The sequence below is a fragment of the Dicentrarchus labrax genome, unplaced genomic scaffold (genome assembly GCF_905237075.1).
Source record: "Dicentrarchus labrax unplaced genomic scaffold, dlabrax2021, whole genome shotgun sequence".
NCBI classification, from domain to species: Eukaryota; Metazoa; Chordata; class Actinopteri; family Moronidae; genus Dicentrarchus; species Dicentrarchus labrax.
Window position 1 is genome coordinate 12584815 of NW_026136716.1, and position 23975 is coordinate 12608789.

General features: G+C 43.0%; 1 protein-coding gene across 1 annotated transcript in view; it reads left to right on the forward strand.

The window, feature by feature from the left end:
* The first annotated feature begins 250 nt into the window (after positions 1 to 250).
* pard3ba (par-3 family cell polarity regulator beta a) overlaps positions 251 to 23975 on the forward strand; it is a 156172-nt gene continuing 132447 nt past the window's right edge. The window contains 2 exon segments of the mRNA XM_051428214.1: positions 251 to 733; positions 9022 to 9123. Coding sequence (XP_051284174.1) covers positions 617 to 733; positions 9022 to 9123 — 219 coding nt within the window. The 5' untranslated portion in view covers positions 251 to 616.

Consider the following 23975-nt stretch of genomic DNA (forward strand, 5'->3'; position numbering starts at 1 on the left):
AAAACTACTGACTGGAGGAATAAAGGCAAAAGTATGTTAGTTTGATTGTAATGAAAAATGTGTTATTGGAGGGGATCAGTGTCTAACATTTGCTTGTCTTAAAAACTTTATCAAACATTTAAAAACTTTTCTAACAGTTTGAAATGTTTGATAAAGGCGTACATATTAATTAAGCAGTAAACTCAAATTCCCATTATGAAGTCCCATTAGAGTGGGAGCGCAGTGTCAGTGGGAATGTAGTTTCCTGGAGTGCCAGAGTCGCTGTGATTTCTTCCGGGTTCCTCGCGCACTTTGTTTTGTTTGGGTGTATCAGCTCAACATGACAGAAACTCCCCGCGTGCGGCTCTAGAAACTGCTTTTCTCCAACTTAAATGTCGGCTCGGCTTCAAAATAAGATGTTTTCTGGGTTTTGACACACCACTGTAGCTCGGTAACGGCGGACAAGCGACTTGAACGTGACTTCCTCCTCAACCGAGACACCTGTTGCTCCAGTTTCGACGGACAGGTGCAACTTTCTCCGCGTCCAACCGGGAGCAGCTCCGGACTCGAGACACTACCGACACTTGGATACATTTTATTTTATTTTTTAAAACCCACACAAGAATTTACAGCTACTATGAAAGTGACAGTGACTTTCGGGGGCACGGCCGTGGTGGTTCCCTGTAAAGCTGGATGGACCGTCCGGGATTTAACCGACCAAGCCACGCGGAGATACCGCAGGATATTGGAGCAGGTAAACACTCAACACCGCCACGAGCTGTTTCACTCCTCGGGGCCACTCTCCCCACACCGTGTTCGTGTAATTGTGGCCACAGAAAACGCTTCTTTCCGCTCATTCAACTCATTTTGTGACAACTAACTCCCACAACTTGGCACAGATGTGGGTCACGTGACAGGTTTGTGGTTATGACGTTCACAATATTAGAGCTAATATGATGTTAGCTGCTAGCTCAAATCAGGTAAGAACTCATTCTTTGCATTGAGATAATGATTTATTTTGTGACTAAAATTGAATAGAATTTGTTTTACTTAACATTTACATGTCAAGCAAGTACAAACCTCATTCGTAAAGAGTTTCACTTCCATGAAAGGTCTTTTTGTTGCTAGCTTATACTGTGGCCGGAGTGGTTACAAGTGGGAAGCCAGGCACTTCTCATCCTATTATCCTCATACTTCCTCTCCTAATGTGTCTTTCACAGAATAAACTACAAAAATAAAACATGTTCTCTTTTGGAGGAAACCTCCTTTTTTATATAGAAGGATTAAGCCACCTTTAAACAGCTAATGCTTTTATTTTGGTGGTGCAAATCTGTCAACAGAAGTGGTAAAGTTAAAATTTAGTCTAGCCTAATAATCATTTTACAGTTTTTTGATGTTCAGCAATCACAGAGGATGCCCAACTTGCCTCAATAGACCAGAATGCAATGCAGGTGCAGCAGGACATTTTGAAATATGAGTAAGGAGTGTCACATTACACAACTGGAACTCTGGTTGCCCTCTGGGTCAATGCATAACACATCTGGAACGTACTGTCAATACTCCTTTTTTCACAGCAGCCATTTTGACATGACGCTCAGCACATTAAGGCTCTGTTCCATTTAGTAACTAACTTCGTACCTGCTCTGATGGGAGTCATCAAAGTCTTTCTGGGAAATGTAGGAGCAGACAGTTTTGAGGGGAAGTGCAGACGCTAAAATGCAACACATCTTCACCAAAATACCTCCTGGCGTGCACCGAACATCCCAAACCAAGCAGATATGGTTGTATAAGACTTTGAGAAACACTGATGTAGAGTGTTGTTTTCCACTTGTGTAGTTTCGAATGTCCCCACATAAACACAAAGAAATGAGCCCCATCTATCTGCTCCCTGATGTTGCAATCACTTGAACATAAATCATTCTGCCGAACTGACCTTTTTATTAATCAGCAGCTTTGTATGTGCATGCTGTCCCGGCGTGATAGGGTGCTGATGTGTGTTTCGTCTGTGCGAGGGTGTGAGCTGTGCTGGCTGCGTCCTCGGCTGTCTACCTGTACAATGGCTCCCTGTTTAAGCTCCGGTATCTCAACGGGCAGGTGGAAGTTTACTGTTTGATGTCCTCAATGTGGCTGCAGTCGGGGATGTGCGCTGCGGACAGGAGGCTTTGTCCCGTGAGTGATTGGGGATTAGGATTGGTGACAGGCCCTGGTCTTATCGGTTGGCTGGTCCCCCCCCCCCACCCACCCATCAGCCCGCCCACGCGCCGTCCCCCTCGGCGAGGCGAGAGGCTGGTTTGTGGAGATGCGAGAGGCCGCGTAAGCAGGGATGGAAGGAGCGATTGGGTGGCTGGACGGCTGGATGGATTGCTTCCACTCACTGAGGGAGCACACACACACCTTGACGGCCACACACACACACACACACACGCACACGCACAGAGGAGCTCATCTAGCTCTGTGTCCCCTGAGCTGTCACGTCTCTGCTTCACTGACAGCCACAGCCATGCCCACTCTGCCCAGCGGTCCCTGTTGATTTTCAACGAGACACGCCGCTGTGCACAAGCTGAAGTAGGCTAAACGCGAGTATGTATGTGATTAGAATGCACCGGTCCCTTGATTGCTTTTCACAGGGCATTTTTAATTAGGGGAGCCATTGCTAGACGCTGATTCAGCAGTCTGTTGCCTTCTCTTAATAGAGGCAGATCATCACAAAGGACAGTCCGGCTCCATATCTGCCAGGGAGGACCGAACAGATCTGACCGGATGTGCCGGCTGCTCCTGCCAGCAGATCCCACTTAGCGCCCACATTAACCGCACATTTCTCCACTCCCCGGCCTCACGGCTGACAGCAGGGACAGTGTCAAAAACCAGGGTTTAATCACCGAGGGGTTTGAGTGTGTGTTGGTTTATAGCCATGTGCAGGGTGAACAGGATTCTGCAGTGTCTCACCGTGCTTTGCAGTAATGGCATGTAGACCTTCTTAATTAGCAGTTTATTTTAACGCGAGCTCGGCTGTGACTCTGTACGTGTTCGGCTGCTTTCATCTCCACTGTTGATGAAACAGTTGTGTTAACCGACAAAGCCTTTAACTAACTGCATACAGAAAATTACTGCTCATTATACAGTGTAATTTGTAAAATATGAGTGTGCGTGCTATCATGAGGGTGACAAAAGATTTTCCCATACAGTTTTTTTCTCTCCACACAATATTCAATCACTGCTATTGTGGCATGTGATTAAGAAAGTGGGAGTTGTGTAAAGATTTGCACCTAAGGTGTTAAGATTGTTATAGTAGATATATTTGTTCAATTTCAAATGAAATCTTAACTTAACCTCCATCCGTCATCCATATAATTACTAAGAAAAACTAGGTTTGGTTTGTGGAAGATTATGGCCTATTTTTCCTAAAAATCTCTACAACTACAACTATTTTCTGTTAGAAAGTTGTTGTGAATGAATTTTGACTAATTTCAGCCCTCTTCCTGTAGACTGTGGTGAAGTCCACAGTTGCAGGAGTCTTGATAACAGCTGACTGTATTAGTAGAGGACTATAGCCTGGGGGACCGGCATGTGGACTGCGAGTGTTGTGCGTTCTCAGGGGAAACAGCCAGGTACTGTAGCTGTCTCACTCTGTCTCATGGTCTGTCTGTGCAGGTTCAGTTCAGATTACAGCCCCTATACTGCACTGACACCTGACAGAGCACTAAACAAGCTGAAAGCACTTTTCTTTCTCATGTATGTAGGAGGGAGAGGAGTCGTCCAGTGTGGGTTGGTATGTGCGTCAGAACTCAGCTATGCAGAAGGCATTTTTAAAGTTTAATGTAGCTATTCAAACCTCGCTGTTTGTCTTCCTTTGGGTGTTGCAGGCTGGCTGTCAAATGTGTTCAGGGAGAGGGTCTGCATTCATCAAACTACTGTAACGTGTATTGTGTTAACACTATTGATCTCTGAAGGGAAATACTCCCCCAGTTCAAATAACTGTATAGCTACAGAGCAGCATAGTGACGCTAGACGGTGTTTAGCCGGAGGGCACTGTTAGCAGGACAGACGCCCACGCCCATATGACTTAAGACTTGGGCATCCCAGACATCCTGAGATCAAGAAGCAGAGGTGCATCTGTATCAGTTCTCAGTTACAGAGACGTGAAAGCACAGAATCTTTATTTAAACTGAAATGCCACCCTGTCTGATTTCAGCGTGTGCCAGTGTGCAGCTGCAAGGTTCCTCAACTTTAGGAGTATGCCGTATTAAGTGTCGTAATCTTTAAACTGTTTCAGTAAAAGCGCTGACAAATAATAGGCCTTTAGTTTAGGGTTAGCGTTGCTATTAGCAGGAGGTAAATATTCCAACACCTTTAATCTAAATGTTTGATAAAATGAGACCACACTGTAACATATTTTATTTCCATTAAAAAGTTAACAGAATTCTGGTCAAAATTCGATATGAACTAAATTTAGGGACCCTTATCACAAATGTTTAGTGAATGTTTTTAACTCTCAGATATCACATGTGTTGGCCAGGCTCTCCTACACATGATTTGATAGGGGTTTGAATTGTTTTCAAATGAATGCATAAGTAAAGCAAGTAAAACTCTTTTATAAAGCCATTTTTTAAAGAAAAGATTCTTCAATGTGAATATTTCTGTTCTATTCGTGACATTTTATGGACCAACTAACTAATCAATTAATTGAGGAAATGATCAACAGATTAATGGATAATAAAAATAATGATTAGCTATTGGCAGATTGGATTATTGCACCCCTACTTAGTATATTTGTGTTGGTGGTTTTGGCCCTGATAGAATGTAGACGAAGGTCAAGTCTCCATCTCTCTTCCATTCTCTGTCCTCGCACCGATGGATCCGACTCAGAGACAGCTCCTCATCGACGTGTTCATTAAAGACTTTCTCTTTCAGTCACGGCTAAATCCACACCGTCCTCCTGCAGCTGTGTAATTACATATTCTTCTGAGGATCAAAGTGTGAAAGAGCACCCCCAACTCCACCGCCACCGCCGCCGCTGCAGCCCCGCTGAATTTAGCTTCACTAATCGCCCCCGACGCTTCACCGTTCTCGAGTGGTGTCATGTTTGCTCACCAGAGAGGGGGGGAAGAGGGAGAAGAAGGAGAGATATCACTTTAAATGGTGTGTCGGGGGGGGGGCTTAATGGTGTAATTTGCAGGGAATTTACTCTTCTACCTGTCACGGTAATTCTCCTCAGCTGTTGACTGACTGACTCCCGACTCCTTTTGTTTTTTATTTCACGGGAAGAGTTGAGGATACAAAGGGGAATTACCAGGGATTGACAATAAGGGACTTCAGAAGAGTTTTTTTTCTTTCTTATTCCCCCTCTTTCCTCTCTATAGATTACTTCCCTTCTGAAGTGTCATACATTCCTCCCTGGCCTTTTCATCACCAGCCAGAAAAGAGAGGAAAGTGTGTTTCCTCGGGTCTTGTGAGTTCTGGCTGAGGAAACAGAAGCGCGAGTACGCCAGGTGTGCTTAAACACTGCCTGCAGAGGTGACGCTAATTAACACTCAGGCATTGTTGTGCTCTAATCCACCGATGTGAATTAATACTTCTCCCCCGAAAATAACACTAATGCCTCTCATTTCATTAAGGTGCGTGTCTTAATGCCGATGATGTGATGTCACTGCAAAAAAAAGAGCCAATTACCGTCCTTCCCTCCTTTGCTGTTGCTGTCACACACACACACACACACACACACATACTCTCTCTCACACATTAACAGTGTCACTGAGAGGCAGAGGAATGCCGGCAGTCGTTCAGGTTGGACCAGTTTTTCTGGCGCGGCGTGAGCCCCGGCGCTTTGGCTGCTTTCAACATCTCCATCCAACATGTGCTGCCACGTAGTAAACATTTTTAAATCCACAAATTAATATTTCTGGTTTCAAGCACCGTATAAGCTCACAATGAGTCTAATTAAATCATTTCCTATCATTAACTGAGCTTTGTTGGTTTCAACTCAGGTCAAGTTGAATTGGCAATGCAGTACCATTTCTCCCTGTTTTACATCTGGTATTAGCATTTAATCTATCACATGTCCTGAATACCATTTTTTGGGGGGCTCCGGAGCATCAGTAGTAATCAATAGTGAATACTTGAACTGTCGGCGGGGGGTGAGGGGTGGTATTTTTACTGAAAGGCCAACGGCATCCACAATTGATTAACTAGTAGACAGTCTCCCCTCGCTCCACCCCTCCCGTACAGTCTACTGACAATCACACAGGGAAAGATAGAGACACGTTCTCTGGTATTACATTAGAATACCCCAACACAGCGGATATTTATAAGCATGGAATATAATATCCATAGTGACGTTTCCATTAGTGTATAATCGCATGAAAATAAGAATTGTTGTGTTTTCATTACCTTAGAATGAGATGTTTTTAGTCCACCATGTTGAACCGGCATTTTTCTACAGTAGCCCAGAAAAGCCAAACCAAACACCGGCTCTAGTTAGGGCCTTGGAAGATTTTTTTTGGAGACTTCTTATCTGTCTTTACATACAGTATGTGTCTCAGATGAGTTTATCTTTACATAACTTTCAACCACATCTCACAGTCCATCTGTTGATGAAGACCGTGGCAGTATTCGAAAGCCGCCTACTATACTAGCAGTAAGAACTGATTTTCCAAAATGTAGCATGTAGTATGCAGTATGCAAACAAAAGCAAAATCTCCAGTATGCATCGAACCAGTTTACCTCGCCAACTGTATCCCACAATGCAAAGCACCAGAACAATCACAACAAACAGTCAGGCAGGTGAGATGCAGTTAAACACTCAAGTTACCATTTCCAAGGTCTGTAATCATCATCATCATCATCATCATCATCATCATCATCATCACATCACAATCATCACAATCATAATCATCTCACTCGTACTGCAATGTTGGTACAACTTGATGTTTTTTACAGCGACGGGATGCTCGGCGCTCTTGAATCAGACTGCCTGTGCGTTTGCCGTCGCATTGTGCGACCACCGCAGTGTATTTCTGTGTGCTAGTTGTAGTTGCAGATTGCTCGCTCCATCTCTCTCAGCTCTGGCGCTGGTATTATGGGCACTTCTGAAGAAAGGGAGGTTCTGGCTTTATTCCTGTGATTGAAATCCCAGGCCCTCCCAACCATTTGTTTTAAGAGAATGGACTTGGCCCATTGTGAAAGGCAGACACCCTCTTTTTTTTTTTTTTTTTTGTGCCCTGTAATTCACATTCGGATGCAGCGGAGCAAGAAGGAGCCCATTCACAACGAGGGCTCGGTGATACAGCAGAAGCCACTCGCTGGGTCTCAGCCAAACTCATTCCAGCCTCCGAGGCTTACAGCCTATAGCTGTTAATTTAGCTGGTAATGTAGTCTTGTGTTGCTCTTGACAGATTGCTTATTGGTATGGGCAGTTCCTAATGGGCCATTTTCTACTGCACACATTGTTGGAAACGATAAGGCTTGTCAACGATTTCTTATTTTTAGTTTAGAAATGACTTTTAATAGAAACTGTGGGGAAAAAAATAGCAGCAGATATTTATTTAACAAGGCTAAATTTAGGAGGTTGGAATTACAGTTCGTTTTATTTCGTATTCATAATTTATCCTCAGCCTCATCTTAAATTGTTCACAGATGCATTTTCTCTTGGAGATCTGCATAGCATCGCCACAATAGACTGTGTGTATACCGAGTCACAAAAAGGGGAAGATGCTATTGTTTCGCCTACTTCTCTGTTTATTCTGATGTGTAAATAGCACACAGATGTCAGATTGCAGCTTAGTTTTAGTGTTGTCAATGGCTGAAGCATCGGGCTCTGTGTAGTTCCTGCCCTGCGGGGCGTGTTCACTCTGACCTCTGTCTTCATGGTGACAGTGAAACTGGCCTGGAATGCGCCCACCACCACCACCACCGTTTCCCACAGACCAGCAAAACTGGAAAGGTTCCTGTCCTCCCTGACTTCAGTTTCACATTCTTCTGTACAAATTGTAAACCTGGTGTTGTGCGTGTACACCTGTTCCCACTGTAGATGCCAAACAAACATTGAAACCTGCTGTTATGTCTGGATATATGTCTGATTATTATGTTGACTGACTGTCTATGTCACATTTGTTGCTGTAAACAAAGCATTCATAGTGGTTGAAAATGGCCAAGTTATTTTATTGTCATACTTTATACTGAAACAGTGGCTAAAGTCTTTAAACATAGGTCTGTAAAAGGGAGAAAAGTCTGAGTAAAGTACATATATGGGATATATTACATTTTAGCTGTTAGAGCAAATACCAATATATTTTTTACATATGATATAGCCCTATATTAAAGGGACAGATACCTCCAGTATAAAAAGTATAGCAACATTTTTTGATACTTGACAATTGTATATGCTTTCACAATAATCTGATCCCTTCCCACCATTAAAATAGTATAAATTCAAGGGAGCAAATGTGGGATATAGTTCTTTCTACAGATCTTACAGGGGAAAATGCTGCCAAACTTCCCCAGTAAGAAGCTTTGTTATGAGGCCATTGTCAGTTAATGTACACACAACTTGGATGTTTTCTATATTTGGCCTGTCACCCCTCTGACAGTTTTTGTGAGCATTGTTCCATAAATGTAGCTATTGTATCTCCATGAAGAAGTTTGTGTTTATGTTTATGTCCCACAGTTTGCATATGTCTGCACTGTGTGTGCGTGTGTGCGTGTGTGCGTGCGTGCGCGCGTGCGCCCACTGTTGCACTACAGTGACAGCTAATTAGCCCCTTCAGGACTTCCTGGCATTTTATGTTTCTGGAGCCTTTTGTTTTTTTCATCTGTAATTAACAAAGATTTTCAGAAATGTGTATGTTTTGGTGACATTAGGATTGACCCCACTTCTGGTGTTTGCTCTAATTAATTAGAGTGTGACCAGTTTAAGGTGGACATTTGAACCAGCCTTAAAGCTGATAGGTTGGTTAAATGCCAACACAGATATCATTGGCTGTTGTAGCTATTCTCCTATCCTTAATGAATTTCTATTTTTTCACTATCTGGTGTCTTTGTGTCCAGCATGGGGAGACTGAAGTGAAGACCCACCACTTGGAGTACCTCGAAGGAGGGATCCTGGACATGGACGACCTGCTGAGTGATCTAGTGGAAGACAGAGACAAGGTGAGGATGATTGTTTGTTTGTTTACTTCCATTTGGTTTATCTAGGCTTGCACACTTTTGTTCTACCCTTCTCCCCATCCACCCTTCAACACATCAGACACGTTGACATGCGATTGACAGCAGTTTCTCATGGTTGCACAGCTTTAGCGTGACAAAATGAGCTTTGATGCAAATGGCAAGCTTTTTATGATTGTTCTTACCTGGTTGGAGGTACAGTGAATTACAGCAGAGCATCCATCAGTCTTAGCCGCGCTTAAAGTCTGGTAGCGGATTTATTTTGACTCCCTTCGTAAAGTATCCAGCCTGGCAGGATGACAGGGTGTCCAATAAACAAGGTATTTGTAAATCCAAACCTTGGTTAGCTTGTCACTGGTTGTTTTTCCTGCTATGGTTCTGACCAAGTAAATAAAACTCTGATTGGATTAGTCTGCATCTTAATTCACGCCACGCTCAGTGCTCGGTGAGGAAGTGAACTTGTTTCCTCCTCTCGTCTCCCCCAAAACCTCCTTCCCACCTGTTTCTTCAGAAAGAGAGTTAGGAGTGGTGACGGCGCCGTGTGATTTAGCTGTCATGTTCATTTTTACTGAGAGAGATGAAAGGCCACCATTTTAGATTTTAAACAAATCAGCCATGTGCAGAGGGAAGTTCTCCCAAACAGCAGTGATGTAACGTCACAGAATTGGGTGTTCACACACACACACACACACACACACACACACACACACACACACACACACACACACACACACACAGTGGCCCAATTTCTATAAAGAGCACATTTCATTCCTCTTGCTAATTTCCCTTAATGCATTCCTAAGATGTGCTAATAAACTGCCCGAAATCCATATTCATAAGCCCCGGGCCCAGACGAATGATGAATTATCAACACTTAGTCAGCAAGAAGGCCAAATGAAATGGAAATGGAATATTCAGCCGACCCGTACCACGCAGTAACAATTGGTGTTTTAAGCTGCATGAACAATAGAGTGTGTGTGTAGGTGTGTGTGTCTGTGTGTGTGTACGTGCGTGTGTGTGTGTGTGTGTATGTGCGTGTGTGTGTCATATGCATGTAGAACTGCAAGTTTGGCAAAATACTCTGTGAAAAAGGGGACACAACTAAATAATAGATGTGTAAACTCAATGGGAATCTTCAACAGAGGAGGGGAAAAAGTTTTTTTGCAATCAGAGAACAGAGGCTTCATTTTCCAGGATGATGGAATTCTAATCATAAGATCTGCGTCTTATTTGTGCATAAGAGTGTGAGTCATAGATTTTAATGACTCATTTTCCTCAACCTAAACCTGCTTTCTCTCAGCGTTCCTCAAGAGTGACGATGAAGTGTCACAGATCAAATCCCGCTCTTGCATTTGATCAAATTCGCGCACTAACAAGTTACCCTGGCGTCGGCTCTCTTTTCCCGACTGCTTTTGTGATTACAAGCTCTGCTGAGCAAACGCTTCACTAGAACTTGCACCGTGCAGGAACTGTCCTATTTACCTTTTGTTTCTTTACTCTCTCAGCTTTTTACCTAATTCTCCAAACGCCCTCCCCCTGCTTTTCATCTCGCTTTCTCATTTTATCCTTTTGTTTTTTGCTGCTGATGAAAAGATAGCAGACGGAATAGGACGAGCGCCCGTGATCCTCGCAACGTGCCAGTCATCCGACTTATCTGCGGGCTTCCAAACAGCGTTGGCTCTCATAGATTAATGAGCCATGCCTGGCATTCTTGATTAGTCTGACTTCCTTTTGTTTGTCTACGTTTTTATTACCATGCCGCAGCCGACAGATTCTATCTTTAGTGCTTTTCTTTTTTGTTCTGTTATTGTGGCCGGCGCTGTTTCACCATCAATCATACAGGAGTGGTCCCATTGTGAGGGCCCTCCACTGCACAGCATGGGCCCTGTGTTAGCCGCGGATGCTAATGAGAGATAATGGTTAGCTATTTGTACGCCTTGTGGTTAGCTTAGCCGCGAGTCCAGACCTCTTTATCTGGGCCAGCCCCCGACCATTATTCAACACACACACACACATACACGCACACACACACACACCTCTGCCACCGAGCCACAGGCAGGCGTGTAGCGTAGCATGTTAGCATTAGCGTGTACGGAAGGTGCGCCACTGGTGGTTGATGAGGGCGGAGATGAGGGGGCGGCTGTGATTTGATTACAGCTCTGCCCCCTGCATCTGCGACATGTGCGCACACACGCACACACCCACACGCACGCACTCTCCGTTCATTAGCACCCCATCTCGAGACACCGGCCACCAGCCTCCTCATGAATATTTATATCAGTCTGATGAATGTGAAGAAGGCCATGGGGTGGTGGCTTAGGTGTGACCACATATACACAGTACACACTCGCAGGCACAAAAGATCACAGTATAAAGAGAGCACTGCAGGTCACGGTTCAGTCAATTATACTCTATGAAGCTCTCTTCTTCTTTGACCCTTCACTGTGGGTGTGTTACGCGTGTGTGTATGTGTGTGCGCGTGTGTGCCCTGCAGCTCTCGGATGACAGTTGGAGGCATGGCGGTTGGAGTCATTGACCCGTCAGATTCCCCGCTACTTTGTTAATGGCGAAGAGAAGTGGGCAGACATTACAGCTTTTTCGATCTCTTCCTCTTTTGTCACACTGTTTTGGTCAAATCGCAGTAGTTTAGAGACTAGTTAACCGGCTCTTTATCCTCTTTATCTACCACCAGTCCGTCAACCATTATTGTCAGTGTTAGGCGTATCGTTGTGCAACGTTGTGATGAAATATCAGGATTTGTCAAGTATTAATTCTGCCAAAAACTGACATTTCCAATCTGTTGTTTTACCTTTCTTTCCATTCCTCTTTATTTCCCCATCTCGCCCTCGCTCCTCCATCCCTCCCCTCTCCCTCCTTCAGATGCTGTTATTAACAGATGTAGAGCCTTACCTTTGCACATTTGCCCATTTACCGCTACCAGAACTGTCATTCTCTCCCATTCACAGTCCTTTGGGTGCATTAGCCTCGGCCATTACTCGCATACGTCTCCACGGTACACAGGAGCTGTCAGACAAGCTGTCCAATGCCAGCATGCCATTAACATAGTAGCTATACACCAGGTTTCAGCTGGTGAGCCCTCCCATATACAGCATAGATACCGTATACATGACTGCTGCTGTTTCCTGTGTTCATTGGAGAGATTTCTTGTCAAGCGAACAGAGCACTTGGTTCAGAATGCTGCTGGGTGCGACATAAATTAAACTTTATACCGACGCTGCTTGATTAGAAGACCCTCTCATCATTCCTCGCCGTCACCCACATGCAGCTGAAATTTGAATGTTCAACATGTGTGAGTGTCCTCTCTTGTCACGCCGATCTCCTCCAGAGTGGGAATTAAACTCAGGGAGCATAACGTCTCCTCATAAGTGGACTGTCACTCCTCATTCCATGTGCACAGACACACATACACATTACCCCACACGGACCTTGTTTTTGAGGGGGGAAAAAAAACCTAAAAATCTCCACCTTCCATCCCATGCAGCCAAATGAGAAATCTAATTTCATGGGAAATTTAATGAAAAAAAAAAACTGGAATGATTTTCTCCATCTCTCTTTAATTAGCCCGTTGTAATCACTGCGCCTGCAAGGCGGCCATGAACTTCCTGTGCAGTCTCTGGTTGCTGGAATGTAAATGGTAAGGGTGCATATCCCAGCTGATCTCCCTCTGAAATGTCAGTGCTTGATTACCAGCCCATCTCCCATCATCCATCTCTTCTGCCTGCATGTCACAGTGGAGGACGCAGTGCTAGAGAAATCGGTCGGTCACATGGAAATGTGTTATGATATTCAAAGTAGGTGGTCATGAGCATCTTTCATATCCTGTAAAGAGAAAATGACACCTCTTTGAATAACGACCCTCTTTAATTGGACACCATGTAAGGAAACCTTTACTCACTTCATTTTACAAATTGAACAGATGTACATGAAAGTGCTGTATTTATTACAAATGTTCAATAATGGAGGGTTATGATTTCCACTAATTAGACTTCTTATACTAAATATATCTGATATTGTTTAAACTACAGCTGCAAAATTGCACTCTAGTACAGCCAGTAATATTTTTGGCCAGAGTTATAACATTTCTATTATAAAAATGATTCCATAGATTTCCTCAGACACTGTCTGTACCACACCCTGTGGAGTTTTTGACCAGCAGTGGTGCTATGGAGCAGTGTTTTGAAGAGTGGGTGCCTGTTTTGTTTGCATCTCTTGCCACGCTCACATGAGGAGGACGACAGCTGGCATTGTATACTCACAATCTTATGGGCGCCAAGAGACATATATAGAAAGGCGGCAGCAAATTGCAAGGAAGAAGAAAACGGCCAGCCATAATGCTCTTTGCTACTGGCCAAACTGTGTCTGTAGCACTGTGCATCAAAAACTGGAATGTCTGGTCAAATACACACAATTGTATTTACTAATTGTTGATTTGATTTTAATTTGACATTTTGCATTTCCGAACAGAACAATACATTTCAAACTCCTGCTAGGTGATGTCAACATAGATCTATACAATCAGGTTTTATAAATATTAATATAAATTGGCTTTGCAAATAGTTTGTTAAAAAGGAAATGCATTCATCATTTTTGTTTGGCCTCAAAGACATTGACAGGAAACACTTGATCTATACACAACTGTATATGTTTACAATAACCTAAGCCTGCATCTCAATGCAAATTTAGATCAGTCCAGTATATTTACAGGCCAAATGTGGACATACGACATTGTGAAGTCCAGTGTGGAGCTTCACACCTCAAAACTCACAAACTCACAATGAAATGAAATAATTCTGCTGTAGATTTTACTTCCTCCAGTTCCAGGAGAACTCTCCTGTGAGTTATGTCAAGTGATTTGCCTGAAGTTATTTATTACATGTCAGATGTCAGCGCCTCTGACAGGCGACAATAAGGCATTACTTAAAACGTGCTAACCCGCTGGAGAAAAAAGTTTAGTGAATGGGACGTGATTGCGAGGCCCAGACTTGCTGATTAGCCTTTGACGCTCTGTGACATCTCGCTCCCTCACCTCCATTCCCCTCATTCACCGTGGCGGCAAACCCGTGCTTGATTGGCATCTGAATAGTCAAATAACTCTGTACGCCTTCTGAATGGCCAGTGATGAGCGGGAGCATGAGGTTCAAGTGCGCTGATTAGAAAATGGCACGGCAAGGCATTTTATTTTGTGTGGCACATGTCATACATGAAGGCTATTCATAGTGTTTTATATAATGCATTAAACTATAAAAAAAATGAAAGGAGGAAAAGTTAAGAACAGAGACATAAGATGGTTCAAGAGTATTTAAGGATCAGTTAAAGGCAGGATGATCCAATAATCACCATCTATACCCTTTTCACATTCTAATGATGATCCATACATCCTTACCTGCGTTCAGCACCATGTCTGTCTGAAACATTTGGTATTCGTAAAGGAACATACAATCTATACAATGAATCAGCTGCAAATCACCTGCAGCCAGCCATTATGTTCCTTCTGTTGCTCAGTTCATTTTATTCTTGCCTTTTCTCAAAAAGAACATTTGGTAGCCATCACTGCTGAAGCCTGCAGGCTCCAGACATGTTAAGCATTCTAGATTTGATTGTCTGAAACTAAATTGCATCATGGGAAATGGTGATTTTAACTGTTCGGTTTTCCCAGTCTTTGCTCTCGTATTTTCTTTCTGTGAAATCATATTTCTAAATGTTTGTCTGTTTTGCAAGACCACCATATATTATATTTCCAATTCATTATTTCAAAGTTACAGGACTGTTTGTGGATTTGAGTCCCATTAACTGTATGATGAAGGTCATGTAGACCAAGAAGTTGTACCTAAGTATACCAGTGTTTTTGTTTTAGGATTTGTAAGATTGGATCGGATGAGGTGTCTGTTGCTTGATCCACCCCTTGTATTTATTCTGCGTTCTCTTAAACTTCAGCAATATATGAATATATTCAAATCTCCAGTAAACATATAGCATATTGAATAAAGTTAGATTATCTCTGTGTCACACTGTTGCCTGCAGATCAGATCAGATCAGATCAGACTCGAGCGGTTGAATGTTTTGCCCGGCGGGATTCGGTCACTTGAGCTGATTTGATCATATCTCATCAGCTTCGACCTTGATTCAATCCCCCCCCCCCATCCGAGCACCACAACAGCTCTTCATCTGATTATATTCAATTAACAATACCCCCTACACACACACACACATTCGCCAAACCCCGTTTGATTGTAATTACGATGAGAGAACTCAAGGAACACTTAAGGAGAAAGAATTCTTGCTGTGCCCGTCTGCTTTTCATTTAACTGCACGCGCGTTGACTTTTCTCTTAAAGTTGCACTTTGGAATTTTAATTCCTGTTTTAGATGATCCATTGCTCTACCTTTTGACTTTGAATGATGGCACCTCTCCAAAGCGATTTGTCAGTTCACTGAAGCAGGAGACTGGGATTCAGTCAGGATAAGGCCCGTTTCTGTTTTCTTTGCGTAGGTGTGTGTGACTTATAGAGGCTACGCTAGGTCATCACACCCTCAGATCTTGTCCTTCGGTGCCTCTCCTTCTGTTAATCACACAGCCTCTGTGTTGCCCTCTGTGTCACCATCACACCACCCATTAGCTCCTAATGGAGTGAGACGGTCAGGCTGTAACCTGACCTGCCTGCGCCTGCTGCGGTCTGGCAGGAGGAAACCTGGAGGGGGCGGGCGGCCGTGCTGAGGCCAGAGGGGGCACCGCGCTCTGTGGACTCACTTTTGCTAATGGTACGTGCACCTAATCGGCGTGGTAGGAGATGATGAGGCATGAAGAGGTGGAAGAGGCGGTCTGTGTCACAGTCTGTGTTTCGAATTATGCGTGCTGAAGCTATCACCCCAAAACAACTGAGATGAAATATGAGTATTAGTTAGGAAAACAGTCACTTTCAAGTTCAGATTCAGTCACATTGATGTTATTGTGAAGCTGCAGCTAGTGTTGTGTTTGTTGTCAGTATTAGCTTTAACAGTTAGCAGTGATTTTGGCACAGGAGCCTGCAGAGGAGCTAATCACATCCAGCTAATGATCTATTATAGATCATCTTGTTTACAGCAAATCTACTCTCTGACCTAACCAGCCTCACCCCATCTGTCTTCCTACATGACATTGCCCCAGACTACCGTATATATATATATGTGTGTGTGTGTGCGTGTGTGTGTGTGTGTCTCTGCTTGCAGAGTCTCCACTCACTCCAACTGCTAATAACTCAAATCAGCAGAAAGTCACACTCCTGAGAGGGTGCGTGTGTGTTTGTGTAGCAGTGTGTGCTATCACAGCAACCAGAGGATAAATGCTTGTAATACTGAATCCAGCTCATTTATGTTAAGTATTTAATGATTCCTGGTGCAATTACACAGCTGAAACCACATCTGTGTCCATTGTGCACACACACACACACACACACACACACACACACACACACACACACACACACACACTATTATTGTTATTATTCATTTTTCCTGCCTCTCATCCTTATCACCTAACTGATTGGCCTAATGAATGGTGCTCTGCGGTCGGTAATGTGTCTGAATAGGCCACTCCAATCATTAGCCAGCCTACGTCTGACATTGGAGGGATGTATGGAAAGGAGGAGGGATTGTTTTACTCGCATGAGTAGAGTTTTAGTTTGAAATGGATCTCATATCTACTCTTAGAAAAGCCAAATGATTGTTAATACTTTTTAACAGTCAGTAACAAGTAAATTGTCCGTGCTAGTAAAGAACCAACAAAAGCTGTTTTACAAAAAAGATTGATTAGTGGTTATAAAACCAGAAAATAGTAGGGCTTCCCCATAAACTTGAATTTTAGTAAACTATGATGATGATGATCATGTTAGAGGAAGTCTTAAAGAGGAAATACAATACAATATACAATATTAGAAATCATAGACAAGCAGCAGAGCAGGAAGCTGGAACAAGCTATGTTCTGATGAATTGTAATAATGAATCAGTTATTCAGATTGTTGTGAATCATTTAGTGATTGTATACTATCATTTGGTTCATTTTCTTCCCTTTTTTTCCTATAATGAATATTTTTAAATTAGCAATGGATCACATGACCACTTGTATGTGAAAGGAGTCAAAGGAGACAAAAAAGTCAGTTTTGGTTTTTATATTTTGGTTATTTTTTGTGTTAATTTTGTGACATTTGTAGTTTCCCTGTTAAATTAAATTCATAACAATTAAAGTTATGATTTCTATCTGTAGTAAAAGATATTACGATGTTATAAATCTGATGAAGCCACAGAAGGAAAAAAGAATGTTGATAATTAATTTTCTAATGGATTAATCAACTAATACTTTCAGCTCTACATAAGTGTCTATTGAGCACTGATTGTTAATTAGAAGCTGATATACTCTGAGTTAATGAGCTGAGTGTCCTTCGTTAAATGCTTTATAAGATTATAGTAGAGTAGTCCTGCTGTACACATTATATGTCTATTGTCAGTGTGAAAAGGTTCGCATTCAGTGGGAGCTGCAGCCCCCTCATGCTCATATATAAGGATAGATGGTGCTGTCAGGGGGTGTTTTGTCCTTGTGAGGCTTGCGAACATGTAATGTATCACAAATCCTACTTTTCCCTTCCAGGCGTTGATGTTGAGTCAATAACTATCTAATAAGGCGTGTTGGAAAGAACACATATGTTGATGGGTGTAAGAAAAATCTGCAGGTGAGGCTTTTTTTTTCTTCCCAAGCACCTTCAGGCTGTGAGTGATGTTGGCTCTCCATGGCAACGGAAAGTACTTAATGTCAGTAATGTATAGCTCATATACAGTTTGCGTGCGTGTGTGCGTGTGTGTGTATGTGTATGTGTGTACATATATATAGACTCACCTGCAGTGAAACCAGAATGTTTAACCTTAAAGAAGTAATCTGAGCTGAGAAATACATCAAGGCATAGCACTTTTAGGTCATGGAAGCACTCAGAAATGGAAAACCACAAGGAAATCATTTACATCACTGGCCACAGTGGAAAAGCAGTTAATTATTAATAATTTAATGAATAATAATAATAAAAAGTACACATTTCCTCTTTAAAGCGTCCTCAACATCACTTCAAAGCTCTGTCTGCACAAAGAGGAAGGCGACAGGCAGAGAGAAAGAGGGTGACGTATGGTATAAAAGTCTAATGTCGAGGGAGGGCAGATGGAGTGAAGAGGAGGAGGAGGAGGACGAAGAGGGGGTGGGAGGGGCAGCCTGTGGAGGAGAGAGCCACAGGTGAGAGGGCGCCAGCCTCGCAGCTCTGAGGTAATCACTCCTTCTATTTCTCTGTCAGATCCCGGGAGGGAGGGATGGAGGGATGGAGGGATGGAGGAGGAGGAGGAGGAGGAGGAGGAGGTGGAGGAGGAGGAGGAGGAGGTTGGAGGGGAGCAGCTGGCTTTGCGACGGCCACAGGGAAAAGAGAGCTGATTATTAGACTCATGGCTCTGAGTTTTGAGGACTGGAGCTGGAACATGTGTGAGATTTCGCTCCGTGTCGGTGTGTATGTGGGAATGTGTGTTTGCGCGTGTTTATGCACATTTATGAGAAAGAGGTTATGACTTCCCGCATGCCAGGGGAGTACACACGGTTCCTGTGTGTGTGTGTGTGTGTGTGTGTGTGTGTGTGTGTGTGTGTGTGTGTGTGTGTGTGTGTGTGTGTGTGTGTGTGTGTGTGTGTGTGTGTGTGTGTGTGTGTGTGTGTGTGTGTGTGTGTGTGTGTGTGTGTGTGTGTGTGTCATGTCCACAGATGCGGAACAGGACCAGTGTAACCACCACTGATGTGTTTGCACTGCGGGAATGATGAACGAGCCGGGTGGATATTTGTGTTGCCGGCCTGAGAAATATGAGGCCTGGAGCTCCCCTGTCACCCACATCCCTTGCTCCTTCGCTCCCCCTCCCTCCCTCCTCCTCCTCTCTCTCGGCCTCTCGGGCATGTGTGATTTATGAAGAGTTTACCCTCTCCCTTTATGAGTGTGCATAAATAATAATGTGACTTGTCACTGTGCATAGCCGGCACTGCAATACCTCAGCTGGTGGCTCGCTTTTTCTGTGTGTCTGTGTGTCTGTGTGTCTGTGTCTGTGTCTGTGTGTGTGTATATACTCTCAGTTGGCACACACGTGCTCCATCACTGTGGCTGATGGGACAGATGTGAGTGTGTGGTCGCATAGAGGGAGTGAGAGAATAACTTTTTACCTGTGCCTGAACAATAAACTGTTATTAATGCAGATTGACATTTCTTTTCTCCCTTTTCTCTAAAACTCTTGCTTTGAAGCTTTATTTTTGTTGATGTGTGTTTGTGTGTGGTCATTTTCGGGTGAAGGAGGAAATGGGTTGAAGTTTTCCTCTAAATATATACCTCTTTTGCTGGGAAAACCGGGATCCCTCGCCATAAAGGCAATAAACACAGAACTGTTAATAATTAATCATAGATCTTTGTTACAGTCTTTGAGGTGGATATACAATTGTTTGTTGTGCCAAATATTAGATTCTAGTGTCTCGTTTTCACCCGTTGGATGTTGCTCTGCACTGATTTGTCAATAGAGGTCTGTACGTCTCATTGAGACACTTTTAACTGGCTAGATTTGCACTCTATTACAAATATTGTACAGAATAATATGCAGTCCATAGCAGGAAACAGTATTACAGATAAACAGTACACAAAACATTTTAAGTGAGAAATAGGAAACATAGTGAAAGAATCTTAATTAATATTTCATCACAAGGTAGCCACACCCTAAAGCATACCCTGCTATATTGTTTATTTTACTCTAAATGGGACCATAATTTACTAAATGAACATCATGCTGTATGGAAGAAGACTTCAAACTAGAGATTGAGACCATAAACTCATCAGGAAACTGTTTACTGACTCGTTAATAAATAGAGTGATAAGTTGGCTAATTTCTCCATGAGAATTCATACTATCAGACTTTTTTTGGAGCCAATGGAGCTGCCCCCTGCTGGCCAGTGCATGTTTAAAACACTTACCTTAAAGTTAGTATGGCAGTTTTTTAAATTATTATTTGGGTTTTTATTGCCTGCATTAGAAAGAAGCAGCTGATGATAGACTGGAAAGGGGTCACTGCAGCAAGGACTCAGCTTTTGTGCACAAAATAAGTTAATGTGTAACTTTAAATTTGCATTCACTATCTATCTGTTGGACAAAATATTTGGTGTGTCACCTTGCAAAATATCGCACCCAAAACCCCCTACCACCAGAAACTGCAGCCAAAGAAATGACAGCAGAGTCTCCTGACACTGGACATGGTTTCCCTCCAGTTCTTGTTATTTTGTGGAAGTCGTGTTCGATCTGGGTCACCATTTGCTAAATTTGCATGAATGCAAATGCTCAGACCACTGCACCAGCAGACTGAGGAATTTTACTTTGGTGCGTTAGCGTTTAGATCCGTCTGTCAGAAGCATCAAAGAGACGTTATGTTCAATGTGGAAGCACTAGCTGCTATTTGGAACTGCTGGCGCCTCTTCAAACAGAAAGAAGGAAACATTTAGAGGTTCAAGTAGTGATGTCTCTGTGTATGATTCATTATTTTGAGAGAGTCCCTTACCACAGGCTTGACAAGTTGGATTGTGCATCTGTTTGTGTGCTTCACTTCATGAGTGGGAGTCAGTGTGTGTCTCTTCACCAGCATTTGTGTCTTTGTGGTTGCTTCTCTAATCTTACACATTGCCTGCATGTGCAGTTATTTTGGTGACTGTGTGTGTGTGTGTGTGTGCGCGCAGGCCCAGAGCCAGGTGTGTGTGTTCCTGAGAGGTAATCCCCCACATCTGGTAGTGTGCTGTATAGATTCAGGCTGGAATAGAAGCAGGATTAGCCCTGCTCTCACCGGTAATACAACCAATTTTCTAGTTGTTTAAATAACACAGGCCAAACATTCCTCTGATGGCCCCTGTAGTGCCCTGGAAATGTGTGTATGTGTGTGCGTGTATGTGTGTGTTATTGTTGGTTGAGTATATAGTTTGTGCCCTTGAACGTGGATTCATTTTTTTGTACATGCTCGAGTGCATGTAAGTATATCTTTGTGTGTGTTGTTTCAATGCAGTCCACTTTGTGCTGCGTGTGTACTGCGTAGGTGCATCCCCCAGTATTATTATGAATCTACACTAAATCACTGCAAACACTGAAGAGTGCCTTACGTGAAAAATATCAATCATTTGCTGTCTGTGGTGTGTTTTTGTAATCCTGTGAATTACTGACCAAACACAAACAATGTTATATCCGCGCCAGACATTTCCAAGCAGCATTAATGGAGTTAGAGAGCAATTATCCTAACTATTGATGGTTTTGATCTCAGTATTTCACAAAGAGCAAGTGTTTGTTTTTTTTTAACAAAATTATCTTTTTGCCAGTGTTAATAAATCAATCAGTAGACCTGAATCCAGTGCAGCCCTGTGCCTATTATTAGAGAGACGTTTAAGGGCCATAAACGTTGCTAGTATCTGAATGTACTGTTGCTGGAGCTTTAGCTTCATTTACTGCTGGAGACTCTAAGATTATGTCTTCTGTATTTTTTTTTTACCTTCTACAATTTAAAAACATACACCATTTAAATACCTTTAGGCCAACAAAAACAACTTTATAAAGAACTAGGGCTAGGTATCTGTATTGATGACTATACAGGAGTGTAATTCACGGAACATAATTGTTTTTCATTTACCATAACTTATATCAGTACTCAGTACTAATTACTATGTTATTACAGGAGTACTTGTGTAGTCATTGCTACATTATATTAAACAAGTACTGAATGCTCATGGGTCTGACCACACCCGTCTTGGAACTTGGCCTTCATTTTGATCTCAGCTACACACCTGTACAGTTACGTGCACAGTTGTGACGCCATTGCAGACACACAATCTGTCCACAAAGATGTATAAACACCTGCCAAAGTACTGAGTGTGGTAGCTCTCGCTCCTGTAGTTGTCTCAAGGACCATATTTTGCCATGATGACACAGACACGGACACCCAAGGTGAAAACAGTATCAGCAACACACTGTGGTGGCTGCTATATAAAGCTGAGAAACCCAGGTGTTTAATACCAACACTTTTATAGTGCTTTCGGTTGGTACTCAGAATGTATTGACGCTTGATAGCAAGCACAATAAAAGGACTCTGGTTCTTCACCTGTTTTCCTGCAGGTTTTCCAGGCTGAACTCTCACTAGAACAAATGAGCACCATCTTAATTTGTTCCAGTTCTCATAATATATCCATGCTCTACCCCAAAGCTAGAGCTAACAGCTCCATGTTAGCTTTCATGGGTGCGGTACATAGGCATTCTGGGAAATGCAGTTATTCATTCAGTGAAATAGAAATTTCTCCTGGTATGAACTGAACATGACACATTGATAATATACTGAACAATGGTGTAAAAATCTTAGGTAATACAGCCAGCAGCTGAGAGCTCAGCATCACTTTTCTGTCAACTCCAAGAAGAGTGTCACTAATTACAATTAACTGCTAAAACGGCAAATAACTGTCTACGCCTTTGTGTCAAATTGATTGCTATTTCTCACATGATGCCATGGATATCAAGAGCCAAATTTGAGGGCGAGTCACTTCAACCCCTCTGTACCTGCGCACTGTCAATATTCATCACGCTTCACAACCATGGAGAAACCCATTCTCCACACATCGCGTCTGCTCTTTGTTGAACAGCATCTAATTCATACACTGAGGGGAAATTTCTGATACCGTCGGCGAACACTCACGCTTTCCAGTCTCTTCACACCTCAGCCGCTTGAAATTCAGAGAATGAAAAACAACACCGGATGCACAAATGCACGGCAAAGAGCCACGGCTCACGGAGAAAGCGCTCGGTTCTCGTGCACAGTTGAGCTGTAGACTGCAGCTTGAATCCTCGCAGCTGTGGTGCCTTCAGAAACACGCACACCAAGTGGGATCGTCAGGTAGTGAAGGCCTTCATTTTCTGCAGTCAAGACACTGAGAGTGGGACGTTTATTCTCTGTGATTCAGATTTTAGAGCTTGAAAAAGCACAAGTCTAAAATAGTCTGTAAACCTGTACTTAAGTGGAAAAAGTGTGCGAGGCAGAAGCTGTGTGTGTGTGTGTGTGTGTGTGTGTGTGCGTGTGCGCGTGTGCGCGTGCGCTGTATTTATGAGTGTGTGTGAGATGATTGGGTTACCATACTACTGTCAGGATGCTGCGCGCTCCTTCTGAATTATGCATCTCTCGTTCAAAGAAAGAATGAAGAATAGCGTGAGAGGGAGAAAACTGAGGAGGGGGGGGGCAAGTCGTAAGATAAATGACAACAGCACAAAAGCAGAGCATCTCAATAGACTGACCCGCACGCACGCACGCACACACACACACACACACACACACACACACACACACACACACACACACACACACACACGCAGTGCTAGACAGCGACTAGAGAGGAGAAGAAAAATGGGTTGATTAGTACCAGCGAATGAAAAAGGGAAGTGTGTATGTTTGTTTGTGAGTGTGTTGTGTGTGTGGTGTGTGTGTGTGTGTGTGTGTGTGTGTGTGTGTGTGTGTGTGTGTGTGTGTGTGTGTTGCTGATGCTTATGTAAAAGCTATAAGCTTGATGTGGTACCAGCATGCAGTAGTGTTTGACTAAAGCAAGGTGGCACTGTTTATCCTCTAACTGTAAAAAGTGTGTGTGTGTCTGACATTGTGTCCACATATTGTCTAATCCATTTGTGTTTTTGTGATGTGTGTGTGTTTTTTATTTTTATTTTTTTTAATAATGGCATTATACAGTGCGTGAACATCCCTGATTGCATGTGTGTGTGTGTC